This window comes from Papio anubis, chromosome 17 (assembly GCF_008728515.1).
Source record: "Papio anubis isolate 15944 chromosome 17, Panubis1.0, whole genome shotgun sequence".
Classification (NCBI taxonomy): Eukaryota; Metazoa; Chordata; class Mammalia; order Primates; family Cercopithecidae; genus Papio; species Papio anubis.
Genome location: NC_044992.1, coordinates 11,375,910 through 11,390,097, shown reverse-complemented (window position 1 = coordinate 11,390,097; position 14,188 = coordinate 11,375,910). Strand labels below are relative to the sequence as shown.

The following is a 14,188-nucleotide window of genomic DNA, read 5'->3' as shown; positions in this document are numbered from 1 at the left end:
CATCCCCATCTCCAAATCCTGGGGGAAGCAGACATAATAATAATATCTACATGAGTTTATAAAAGCTAATGACCTCACAGTTTTATATTTATGGACAAAGGGCCACCCACTAAGTCACAGTATATAACTTGCTTTAAAGAACTTCCACAAAACAATGCAGATCGCTGACACATTTCCACACATCCGTGCTACTAAGAGTGAGACAGGTAGATAGTTGGCTAGAACTGAAAGGAATAGGTTAAAAAGGTGAAGTAAGGTGGCTAAAACCTACATTTCCAAGGAGAAATACAGAAGGTCTCAAAATTTTAACCTTTTGTTCTTTACCGTCGAATGTGTAAAAAATATTAAATTCATTGGGGGTCAATAAATTGACAGTGGGCTCCATGAATATGATTCCTCTACTATACACATCCATCTGTCATCTTTTCTTTCCTCAGCAGAAAAGGAGAAAACCTTTTAGGCCCACAGCTTGTGAGCCAGGGGTCCGGTGGAACTGTCTTGTGTGGCCTATACAGTGTTTGAGAAAGAAATGTAAAAAGTTGCCTCGACTGAAAAATGAGATTTTTGCATGAAAATGTGGTGTTCCCACTTCTCTTTAAAAACCAGAATGTTAGGTGTTAGGTGGTGACCGAAGGGTGTTGTTTGCATTGGAGGCGGACTAGTAGGGTGAGGGGCTCTGGGGTCACTCACAGCGATCTTGGCTTTGATGGCGGCCAGCTTCTCCTGGGCAGCTGTGAGGTCCGCGGTGGCTTTGCTCAGCGCCTGGCGCTTGGGTTCCACGTCACAGAACACCTCATAAAACCTCACAATATTGATAATCCAAGAGCAGAGGCCTGCAGCCGCATAGGATTTGGTGGCCACAAACTCGGGATTGAACTCGGGGTCTTGCAGGTACGGCCTGATGGCTTTGAGGCAGTTCTCGTGAATGTTCTCTTTGTTGAAGTTTATTAGCGAGTCCAGGAAGCCATCCACTTTGGCCATGGTGACCTTAGCAGCCTTCCAGCTCCGGTCCTTGGGCACCCTACCCCCGGGGGCCATCAGCACCATCACCGCGGAGCTGACATTGCTGACGGCCAGAGGCGGAGAGCCAAATGACTTCAACTCTGTCAGATTGGTCTGGGAAAAGAGAAGGAGGTCGTTAGGGGAACATGAATGGGCTTTCTTTGTCCTCTGCCACTGATGGAGTTAGCTTGTGGAGTGATCAGTTTGAAAGGGCTGCTTTGAAGCCTGCAGCAACCCTCTGAATTTTAAATATCATGACTCATCAAAAGGAAGCCAAAGCTACTCCCCAGTGGCTTTAGACTTCTCTGAATGGTTAGCCAAGACTCAGCTATGTTCTTTCAGCACTTTAACTGACTCGCAGCCCATTAGAAACACACAATTATTTCACATTCAACTGAGAAATATAAGGATGCCGACATACTCTGAAATATGCAGCATGCTATGAATAAAAGATAAGGTTATTATAAATTAATTTCCATCTCGGATTGAAGAGAATAGAACTGTAACCCAAGTAATTTTTTTTTTCCTTAATTAAACTGCTTTGTTCCATGAGCTTGTTCTAACTACACTTGACTGTCCTGATAGCAAAACAGCATTTTCTGCCAAGAAATAATTCAGACAGAAAGCAAGGCACAACCTGTGAGTCAGCTGCTCTGCCTGGTCCTGGGTTTGTCCTTCGCCCAGAATTTCGCTTGTTCCAGAAAGATGTGACTGAAAGAGTTGATCGTGGCAAATCACTTAAACCTTCCAGACCTTGCCACCTTCATCTGTAAATTGGGGGCAGGAGAACTCACTACTCTGTACATAAAATGGTGTCATAAATGCATATGAAGTTGATTTCAGGCCTGCTATGACATTCAATGAGAAGCCTACAACCAGGTGTAGGGAATTCTAATTTTCTGTTGCTTGCGCATCCATTTTGAATATAGGTTTAACTTTCTCATACCAGAAGCAGGGCTCAGTTACCCTGGACACAGTTTCCAGTTCTACACCACACCCAAATGGCTCAAGCCAGTAGCCAGAGTATTTGGATCTCTCCTGCCTAGCAGACGGGGCTCCCTGCTTTCCTGCCACCATTCAGGCATTTGCTGAAAACCCAAAGTGACCCACATCCTACTTTCTTATATATACTTATACATTAACATAAGATATATCTTATATTAAATATGAAAAATATATTTCTTATATATACTTTTTTATATATATACATCCTTTCTTTTATATGTATACACACACTTTCATATATATATAATATATATACACTTTCTTATACATATTTCTTATATATACCGCCGGCTGCCATGCGCTTCTCTTTCTCTCTGCCTCACTCTTCATTCCTACCTCTCGTGACCCAGGGTCAGAGCACTACCCTCCCAACGCACTGCGTTCTCCCTGCCCAGGATCTGTAAGTAAAAATCTTTGAATGTGTTTCCCATTGTGGTGGTGTACTGCATTTGCGCCTTCCATCTGAAGAGTGAGGGGGCTGCTCTAGGCTGGGTTTTCTCCGGGTGCTAGACCGAGCTTCCAGCTCAGAGTGATGGTCAGGCAGGCATAAACTGGACATGGATTGGACAAGAGCCACAAGGGGATCTGCCCACATAAACAACTTTGCCATGTGAGGGACCCCTGGCCATGGGTCAGACGGCTAAGCATTAGGCTGTCTGCCAGGTGAAAGAAATATCGGTGAAAGACGCACTGCAGACTCCCACGTCCCGCTCCCTATCACTTCCCATGAGGGCAGTGGAGCCCCAGTGTAGCTGGAGGCTCCTAAAATGCTGTGAAACCATTTGCTTATGGTGCTGACTTTGTCAGTGGGGGGAAATCTTGATGTCAAAAATTAGATCCTTGTGCCAAATTAATTTGAGGTGCTCTTGATCCACAAACAAAGGGAATTATTTCTAGCTCTGAATGGAAGTACTGTGGCAGATGCTTCATTCACTCCTGCAATGGCTGTCACATTTGGTTACAACACACCTGTGAGGGCAGGGAGGAGGGCAGCACAGGTGTGAGAGGGATATCAGCACATCTGTCATCACGGCCCCCTGAGGTGACAGAGGGCAAAGTGAGAAAATACAAATGTAACCAAAGAAAGCCACGATTTTAAAACAGCCTGAGTTAAGCAATGTACAGAGACGAAAATGAATTTTATAACCCAGATACATCACTGTCAATGTTTCCATGTACAGTAACTCCTTCCAGTCTTTTTCATATTCATATATATCTATAAATTAATCATGACGCTTTTGGTTTTAGTGACAGAAACCCTAGATGAAGTACAGAGGGGGATTTTCTCACTCAAGTATCTGGTGAGGGCAGGCGCGGAGCTGGCAGTATGAGGAGTGGAATCCCATTCTGAACGTTGTCGGCAGGGCTCCGTGGACTTTCTCTTTCTTCCCTGTCTCCCTGTGTGTGGGTTGCTTTTTTACACCCTAGTTTCTTCATGTTGGAAGGCACATGTTCTAACTCTCTGGCCGTGGCCCATTTTCTCCTTTTCTCACTAGGCTGTAGCCGTGATCACCTTCTTTCAGTGTATTGACTTGCCAAGCTCATTGCTACCTCAGGTCCCTGCCTGGAACACTTCCTCCTAAGCCATTTGTGTGGCTGACACCTCTGCATCCATCCAGATCTCAATTCTGGCCGGGCCTGGTGGCTCATGCCTGCAGTCCCAGTACTTCGGGAGACTGAGGCGGGGGGATCACCTGAGGTCAGGAGTTCGAGATCAGCCTGGCCAATATGGTGAAAACCCCATCTGTACTAAAAATACAAAGATTAGCTGGGTGTGACGGTAGGCGCCTGTAACCCCAGCTACTCTGAGGCAGGAGGCTGAGGCAGGAGAATCATTTGAACTCGGGAGGCGGAGGTTGCAGTGAGCCAAGATCATGCCATTGCACTCCAGCCTGGGTGACAAGAATGAAACTCCATCTCAAACAACAACAACAACAACAACAACAACAACAACACCTCAATTCAAATGACCCCCACCCTGTAAGACTCTACCTACCAACCTCCCCTTCTTAATCATTTCCCATCCTAGAGCCATGATTATTTCCTTCAGAGAACCTGAAACGATTTTCAGTTTTTCCTTGTTGACTTACTATATCCCTCCTCTTCATGAGAGCAGGGACCCCCATTTATCCTGTTAACCATGGAAGCCCCAGTGCCTAGAACATAAGAAATTATGTAGTAAATGCTTGTCAAAATATGTGTGGAGTGATTGGATGGAAAGACAAAGGAAAGAGACTTTTTCTCCAATGCAAGTCAAAATTTTAAGAAGCCCTGGGTAAAGATCTTGCTTGGTTAAGCATGGGCCCTCAAGCCGATTCGCATGGAGCAGGCAGATACAGCAGCGTGGCGCTAATGGAAACACAAGACTGGAAGAAACTTTTTTTATTTTTATTTTTTAATTTTTGAGATGGAGTCTCACACTGTCCCCCAGGCTGGAGTGCAGTGGCGTGATCTCGGCTCACTGCAACCTCCACCCCCCAGGTTCAGGCGATTCTCCTGCCTCAGCCTCCTGAGTAGTTGGGATTACAGGCACCTGCCACCACACCTGGCTAGTTTTTGTCCAGTAGTAGAGACAGGGTTTCACTATGTTGGTCAGGCTGATCTTGAACTCCTGAGCTCAACTGATCCACCCACGTGGGCCTCCCACAGTGCTGGGATTACAGGAGTGAGCCAGTTCCCAGCCTGGGAGAAACATTTCTCAGAAGGCAGAAATTATTAGGCACAGGCGCTCTGGGCTCCACTCCACTTCTGTCTTAGGACTATTGTTCTAGCCGTGTGGCTGCTCTTCCCCAAATAGCTGCCTGATGCATTTGTTCTTCTCCAAGTTTTTCTCAAATGCCTCCTTCCTAAGATGGCCTACCACCTCTGCCTCCTCCCACCCATCCTCTCCAGATGCCCAGCCTCGGTGCTTCTCCTACTCTACTCCACAGTTTTCTTTGTTCCCCACAGCATCTGTCATGCTCTACTACATTATATAAGTCACTTTGAAGTTGTATTTATTGTCTCTCGCCCCTTACTTCTGCTAGAGTATAAGCTTCAGAGAGGCAAGGATCTTCCTTCATGGATGTATCACATGTACCCAGAGCGGTGCCTGGCCTGGGAAGGGCACTCAAAAAGTCTTTGCTGAGTGATTAAATGAATGAATCAACATGTGTGCAGTCATCATTGGACAAATATTATTTAGTATGCGTTAGGCATTCAGTTTGAGTGACGGGGATACAAGAAAGGCAAAGTCCTTTTGCTCATTCAGGTGGGGGAGACAGGCAACAAAGAGATATATCTTTGATATTCTGAATACGGAGAAAAACAAACATGACGGCTCATGACAGAGAATTCTTGGAATGTGATGATGCCACGTTAGCCAGGAAGGTCTCTTCCTCTGGGAAGGCCTCTTCAAGAAGCTACATTTCACTGGGATCTCAATGATGGGAAATGGCCAGCTCTACAGACTGCAGGAAGACTGTTCCAGACTGCTAAGCAAACGAGTGTAAAGGCCTGTGGCAGAAGCAAGCTTGGCTGTGACGTACAGTGGGGCGGACGGTCCAGAGAATGGTGAAGAGGATGGCTGAGAGGCAGTCAGGACCAGACCGCCAGAGGCTCCGGAGGCCATGGGGAGGAGTATGAGAAGTATGGATTTTACTCCAATTTCACTGGGAAGCCACTGGAGTGTTTTCGGCAGGGAATGGAATGATGTGGCTTATGCTCTCAGATGTGCCTGTTGCAGTGTGGACACACTGTGGCAGGGGAGGGTGGATGAGGAACAAGAGATTCAGGAGGCTGCTTAGTCGTCTAGGTGAGGAACTGAAGGTGGCTTGGTCCAGGCTTTTTGCAGGCGAGATGGTGAGAAGTGATTGGATTTGGGATATATTTTGTAGCTAGTGTAGGCAGAACTTAGGAGTAGTTTTAAAAAGAGGTGTGAGAGAAGGTCACTAGTTCTTCTAGAGCAGGAGTTTTTGAAAGTCTGTATATGGACAATCCACACTTTATCTACAATTTATCTAATTTTGAAAACGTAAGTCATTTCCCGGAGTTTACCTCACAGATAATGCTTTGCTGAACATTATTCTATATAAATCTTTGTGAACATTTTAGTTACTTATGACAATCTTCTCGGAAGTGGATTTGCCGGGTCAAAGGGTAAAAACATTTTTAATATCCTTTGTACAAATTATCATTAATAATTATTAAATTATTTAATGATTATTTGATTTATTCAATAATTATTCAATTTTTAAAATTATTAGTAAAAATAATTATTATTTCTCAGAAATTTCAATCCCAATCATCAGTATTTGAGAGCACATATATAAACTCCCATCCTTTCAGCACTGGCAAATATTATTTAAATAAAAAAATAGATTAAAAATAAGATCACAACACTGGTTTAATTAACATATGCATGTTATGCCTACATATGTGTATTTACTAGTGATGCTAAACTTTCTTCCATGTTGATAAACTATTTGGAGTTTTTATTTTGTGAGTTGTTTGTTCTTGTCCTTTGCCTACATTTCTACTGGGCTATTTTTCTTTTTGATTACTATAATTGTTAGGGTTTCTGCAGGCAAAATGATGATACAACATACCAGCTCTTTTGAGGAAAGTTAACTAAAGGAACTATTTATGAAAGTGTAGATTGAAGAGACCTACGCGATAGTACATTACTCTGGGCTAGTAATGTTAGGGTGAGTGGAGCTGGGGTGGTTCCATTTCCACTCTGGGCTTGAGGAGACAAGGGAGAGGAGGGGTTAGCAGAACCTGGAGAGAGAGAGAGCGAGCCCTCTGGTGAAGGAGGGCTACAGGATCTGTAACTGTTAACGGAGGGCAGGTGGAGGCCGAAGAAATGACTACCAGGATCTCACTCTCTTTCTCCTTCCTATGATCTTCTGGTACTCAGCGTTCAAAGGTCACAAAAAGCTAGAGGGCAAAGGCAGTCCATTGAAACAATTCACGCAAATCAAGTCTCCCAGGTTAGGGAAAGAACAGAGTTGGGAAGGGCAAAGTGTAACTGGGTTGGCGGCAATAAGAGGAGGGGAGTAGAACGAATGAGAGATTCCCAGTACACCTCACGAGAGCTTTTCATACATAGAGAATATTTACTGTTTTTGCATATGTGTTGCAAATCTCTTTTAAAATTTTGTTTATGGCACTGGTACAAAAACAGACACATAGACCAGACCAATGGAACAGAATAGAGAACTCAGAAATATAAGACCACACACCCACAACCGTTTGATCTTCAACAAACCTGACAAAAACAAGTAATGGGGAAATGACTCTATTCGATAAACAGTGCTGAGGTAACTGGCTAGCCATATGCAGAAGATTTAAACTGGACCCCTTCCTTACAACATATACAAAAATTAACTCAAGATGGATTAAAGACTTAAACGTAAAACCCAAAATTATAAAAACCCAAGAAGACAACCTAGGCAATACCATTCTGGACATAGGAATGAGCAAGGATTTCATGCCAAAGATACCAAAAGCAATCGCAACTAAAGCAAAAACGGACAAATGAGATCTAATTAAACTAAAGAGCTTCTGCACAGCAAAGAAAACTATCAACAGGGTGAACAGAGAACCTACAGAATAGGAGAAAATTTTTGCAAGCTTGGATCTGACAAAAGTCTAATATCCAGCAATTATAAGGAACTTAAATTTACAAGAAAAAAACAACCTCATTAAAAAGTGGATAAAGGACATGAACAGACACTTCTTAAAAGAAGACATTCATGTGGCCAACAAACATATGAAAGAAAGCTCAACATAGCTAATCATTAGAGAAATGCAAATCAAAACCACAATGAAATACAATCTCGTGCCAGTGTTGGGTTCTAGGCTTAGTACTTGGGTGATGAAATAATCTGTACAACAAACCTTCATGACACAAGTTTATCTCTATGAGAAACTTGCACATGTACCCTGAACTTAAAATAAAAGTTAAATAATTAAAAAAGATGTTACTGGCCGGGCACAGTGGCTGACACCTGTAATCCGAGCACTTTGGGAGGCCCAGGCAGGTGAATCACAAAGTCAGGATTTCGACACCAGCCTGGCCAGCATGGTGAAACCCCGTCTCTACTAAAAATACAAAAAATTAGTCGGGCATGGTGGTGTGCACCTGTAATCTCAGCTACTCTGGAGGCTGAGGCAGGAGAATCACTTGAATTCAGGAGGTGGAAGTTGCAGTGAGCCAAGATCGTACCACTGCACTCCAGCCTGGGAGACAGAGCGAGACTCTGTCTCAAAAAAAAAAAAAAAAAAAAAAAAAAAAGATGTTACCATGATGTGACTTCAAAGGAAATGACTAAAACAAAATTTCAAAAAAACTTTCTTCACATTGTAATAATATATTAATGTTAAGATTATCAAAAATACAATCTGGACTTTTCCCTTCAAGATTATAATAAATTATTATACTTCTATTTAATGCAAAAAAGTTTGTTTATGGTATTTTGTGATCTACAGAAATTTAAAGCTTTTATGAAGTCACATTTAACAGTCCTTTTCTAAATATGGTTCTTTGTTTCTGCATTTAGAAAGACATTTCACACACATAAAAACTGATCTGAAAACTTATGAGAAGTTTTCTGGTTCTTTTACAGTTTTATTTCTTTATTATTCTTAACTGTTATACAAGATAATACTGTTTCGTCCATTTATTAAGAGTATATACTTATTGTGGAATATTAAGCAAAGGTAAAGATAAAAATAAGATTCATAATTTTATTAACCAGAGATAAAATATTACATCCTGGTGTGATTCATTCAGTAGCTTTCTTTTTTATGTGTCTCTATTATTCTCTCTCTCTCTCTCTCTGTGTGTGTATATATATATACACACATACACAGACACACATACACGTATGTATACAAATATACATATCAATCACTATACTAATTTCGAACCTACTTTTTTACTGAAAATAAAATCTTAAAGTTTTTCTTATCAATTACTTTTGGAAATATGATTTAAAATAACCAATGCATACTTTTCTTCCATCTGGATATACATAATTTATTTGGCTAACTTTATATTGTTGAACACGTAGGTTATTGGATCTTTAATAATGGTTAAATGATAAGAACTTTTAATAACAGTAGAGACAAATATGCCAAAAATAAAATTGGAGTTCAGTTAGAGTAGTATTTTACTTTTAAGTAAATTGGAGAAATAGTGTCCTTATAAAATTGGATGTCCCAGTACACAAAGTACATCTGTTTATTCGCATCTTTTAAAACATCCTTCAATAAGGATATGTAGTTTTCTTCACAGTTTCAACAAATTTCTTTACACTTATTTCTACCATATGTTTTGGTTGTTATTTTGAAGATATATTTTCTAACTGGCTATTGTGGATAGTAGGAAAGCTATTGCATGTTAAAATTTATTTTGCAATGAATCCTTAACTTTCCCTTTTATTTGTTTTATTTTTTGTATCATCCATGAATAATATTATGTTTGATATTTCACAACATTTATATGATTAAGATTTTTTAATTCATTATTTCATTGTCTAGAAATCTAGGACACATTTTTAAATTATAGTATTGAAGGGGGTTGCCATAGCACTTTCTCTATGTTAATGGCAGTGCCTCTTGGGTTCTATCATTAGATGGAAGGTTTTGCTCCTGGATTGGATTGATTTCCATCTGCTAGCGAAGTATTCAAATATTACTTTATTCCTACTTGACTGAGAGTTTTAACAAGGAATAGATGTTGAATTGTGTTAAATATCATTTTGACATTTCTCAGGGTGACTGTGATGATTAACATGAAGTGTCAGCTTGATTGGATTGAAGGATGCAGAGTATTGTTCCTGGGTGTGTCTGTGAGGGTGTTGCCAAAGGAGATTAACACTTGAGTCAGTGGACTGGGAGAGGCAGACCCAGCCTCAATCTGGGTAGGCACCATCTAATCAGCTGCCAGCACCGCTAGAATAGCTAGAATAAAGCAGGCAGGAGAAGGTGGGAGAAGCCACTTTTGCTGAGTCTACTGGTCTTCATCTTTGTCCTGTGCTGGATGCTTTCTGCCCTCTAACATCAGACTCCAAGTTCTTCAGCTTTTGGACTCTTGGACTTACACCAGTTGTTTTCCAGGGGCTCTCAGGCCTTTGGCCACAGACTGAAGGCTGCACTGTCAGCTTCCCTACTTTTGAGGTGCTGGGACACGGACTGGCTTCCTTGATCCTCAGCTTGCAGATAGCCTATTGTGGAGCTTCATCTTGCGATGGTAGGAGTCAGTACTCCTTAATAAACTCCACTTCATATGTCCATCTATCCTATTAGTTCTATCCCTCTAGAGAACCCTGACTAACACAGTGATTACAAAGCTTTTCTTTTTAATGTATGCTTGGGTATGCATACATAAATAGCATTATATACTAAATTAAAAACTTTACCAGTTGGTGGCATATTGTTTCAATAAATTGCTAAAGTCAACTTAGTAGTATTTCATGTTGATATCTTACACCACCATTAATAAGTTAGATTAATCTGAGGTTTTATTTTCATGTGCTATATCTATCACTTTTAGTATTAAGCTTATAATGAAGACCCTGACTTCTCCTAGAATTCCCCAAATTATTAGTTATAAAATCCTTTTTTATTACTTGTTAATATTAAGTTAGAGGACAAATAACAAACTGGCAACAATATTACAACATATATATACCAAGGGACTCATAGCAAAAGTTTATAATGAGAAACTGTATAAAAAGAAAGGAAGGAAATAAAAAGAAGGAAAACTACCTTGTGAGAAAATGGGCATAGGATCTGAATAGGTAATGAACAGAAAAAGAAATCTAAAGATTTTAAAAGATGCCCATGTGAAAGGAGAATAAATCTCAGGACCCCGAACTCACTAAGCCAAAGGGAAAAGTTGAGCTGTGAACTGGGTCACACAAACCTGCCTCTCATTTGGTTCCTAAATAAAATAGCTGCAAAGATAAAAAAGCTACATACTTCCCTCACAATTTGCCCAAAAGGAAATTCCTTGTGGACCCCAAGATCTTTATCCTAAAACAGTTCTGTTGAATTTCACCCTGACGATGTAAATTGACAGCTTATCTTCACAGGGACGGGACAAAGGACAGAACTGAAAATCATCCTTCTGTTCACCTGAGACAAATACATGTCTGATTGCTTCCTCCGCCCTATGTTTATGTTATCTTCCGTAAAAATGCAGATTCACTGAGCTAGATGGACGCATAACTGACTATTCCCCTACCCTCCTCTCACTTGTGAACGGCTGAATAAAGACTCAAAAGGATGCAACCATTTGCCTCTTAACTTACCCACACCCTTTAAAAAATGTTTTTTCTCTTTCCTCATACCTGCTCCTTTCCTTTTAAACATTGAGGTTCCCAGAGCCTCTTTGGAAAAAGCATGGACCACATTTTTCTCGTGGCTCTATGTTCTTTCCTGGGCATGTCCTTAACCTTGGCAAATAAACCTCCTAAAATGATTGAGACTTGCCTTGGTCATTTTCTTTGATCAACACCTGGTCTCATTAGAATGAAACCACTTAAAGTTAAAATAAAAGTGAGAATTTGAAAAGTCATTTCATTGAGTAAAACTGAAGTGACTAAAAATATCTAAGGTTGGCCAGGATGTGGGAGAAGCAGTGTTCAGAACTGTAAGAACAGCTATTTTGGATAGAAATTTGGCAGAATGTATTTTTAAAAAAGAGCATATTATTTTAAGAGGTTTCTATTGTTTCCATAACAAGTTACAACAAACTTCCTGACTCAAAACAACATGGATGTACTATCTTGCCATCCTGGAGGTCACACGTCCTAAAATCAAGTGGTTGGGAGGGCTGATTCCTTCCAGAAGTTTTCGTGGAGAATCCGTTGCACACCCTTTTCAGCTTCCAGAGGTTGTCCGATTCCTTGGCTCATGGCCCCATATCACACAATATTTTTTTCCCTCTGTGTCTGTCATCACGTCACTTCCTTATTCCGACCTTTTTTCTCTCTCTTCTCTGAACCCTTGTGATTACTTAGGGCCCATCTGGATAATCCCAGATAATCCCCCTGTCTCAAGATCCTTAACTTAATGATATCTGCAAAGTCACTTTTGTTATATGAGGCAAGATTCACATGCTTCAGAGATTGGGATGTGGAACTCGTTGGGGGAGAGGCATTATTTAGCCTACCATGTTGTTCTGTCAAGCAATTGTACTTCTTGTTTGCCCAGAGAAATTCTTACACACAAACAATAAAGATATATGTGGGAGGCTGAGGCAGGAGAACAGCGTGAACCCGGGAGGCGGAGCTTGCAGTGAGCCGAGATCGCACCACTGCACTCCAGCCTGGGAGACAGAGCGAGACTCTGAAAAAAAAAAAAAAAAAAAAAAAAAAAAAAAGATATATGTACAAGGAAAATTGTATTGGAAAAAATAAACTAAATGCTCAAAAATAGAAGAATAATTAAACAGAATGCAGTACTATTAGAAGACAGAGTATTACGAAGCATTAAATAAATGGGGTTTCAATACATGTACTGACATGAAATAAAATCTTGTATCAAGAGGGAAAGTGAGATTCCATATGTGAGACCATACAGCGTATTTCTGTTTATGTCTGACTCATTTCACTTAGCATAATGTCTTCTAGGCTCATCAGTGTTGTTGCAAATGCAGGATGTCTTGTATAATGTCGAGGGACATTTATGCTTTCTCCATATTGTGGCTTTTGGGAATGAGGCTGCAATGAATAAAGGAGTGCAGACATCTCTATGAGGTGTTGATTTCATTTCCCTTGGGTATATACCCAAAAGAGGGATTGCTGGGTCATATGCTGTTTCTATTTTTAAAGTTTTGAGAAGCCTCTGTGTACTGTTTTCCATAGCAGCTGTACCAATCTGCATCCTCACCAACAGTGCACAAGCATTCCCATGTCTTCACACTTTCACCAACACATATTACTGTATATGGGAAATTTGCTAAGAAAGCAGATTTTAGGTGCTCTTACCATACATACATAAACATAACTATGTGAGGTGATGAATATGTTAGTTTGCTCGACTGTGGCAATCATTTTACTATGTATATACATATCAAAAGCATAATACCTTAAATACATACAATAAACAGGAGGGCAAGTAATTTGGTAATATCCATTTGTATTTGAGATTTGTTTTGTATGTGCATAAATACAAATATAAATGTGTAGAAAAACTACTGAAATAGACACACCCCAAATTATTATAGGAGCTATCATTAGGAGAGGTCAGGGGCTGAAGTGGAAAGTAAGGGTGACTTCATGTTGACCCTATATATTCTATACTATTTGAGTCATTTTCAACAACAAAAATGCTGTTAACTATTATTTGTATAAGAAGAAATAAGTTCACTGTAAAAAAAAATACATGGGAAGTAAATAGAACATTCCAAATAACTTTGAGGGGGTGGGAGAAAGACCATGAAATTGCAAGATAAACCATTCCTAAATGAAGGCAGAAAAAGTTATACTGGATTTATTTTAGTTCAGCTATAAAAACAAAATAAAACTGCCAAAATGGAGAGTTAAAGTGTGCAGAGAGTTACTACCCACCTCTGATTTATAGGTATTCTTTATGTATTAGCTAAAGATTTATTGTTAACTTTGCAAATAATGAGAAAACAGAGAAAAGGTCCTTAAATACCAGAGTCCTGTGAGTGCAGAAGGGTTTAAGGATAGTCCAGGAGTCCTTGGGTTCATGAAGCAATATTTGTCCTTACTACAGATGGTGTACTATGGACCATTCTATTTCATAAAAAAAGCGCTGTTGCAACCCAGTAATGAATTGCCACCTGTAGATTGTGAACGGGTCTACAGTTAAACTTCTTAGTGATGGATGGACTGTTAATTGTCTTGTTCAGCTCACCTGTCGAGCCTCCCCTGCCACATCACCTTCTAAGGCACCCACTTCTCTACCCACAGCTCAGATATACCGCACCCTTCATTCATCTGGGTCTTTGCAAAGGTTGTTCCTTCCTGGGATGTTCTTTTCTACCACCTTCTCCATCTAGTAAAATACTCATCTTTATACTCTCTGCTTCATGGGGTTTCTCTTCCCTATTTCCTACCAGGCTGGGCAGTTGGCTGTGCCTTCTTCTGTAATCTCAAGTCACTGAAATTTTTTAATTTTTATTTCTGCTAATGTAACACACGCACGTAGTTTACAAGCTGTA

At 40.4% G+C, this 14,188-nt stretch overlaps 1 protein-coding gene across 2 annotated transcripts in view; it reads right to left on the bottom strand.

Moving 5' to 3' along the window:
* DNAH9 (dynein axonemal heavy chain 9) overlaps nucleotides 1-14,188 on the bottom strand; it is a 381,289-nt gene that overhangs the window by 108,628 nt on the left and 258,473 nt on the right. The window contains exons 1-2 of one of the 2 annotated variants that reach the window (XM_021928176.2): nucleotides 1,640-2,160; nucleotides 691-1,116 (exon numbers count right to left, since the gene is read on the bottom strand). In XM_021928176.2, the coding sequence (XP_021783868.2) occupies nucleotides 691-1,047 (357 nt within the window). In that variant the 5' untranslated portion in view covers nucleotides 1,048-1,116; nucleotides 1,640-2,160. Of the gene's footprint in view, nucleotides 1-690; nucleotides 1,117-1,639; nucleotides 2,161-14,188 lie in introns of those variants that run through there. The other variant, XM_003912358.5, reaches the window with a different exon arrangement.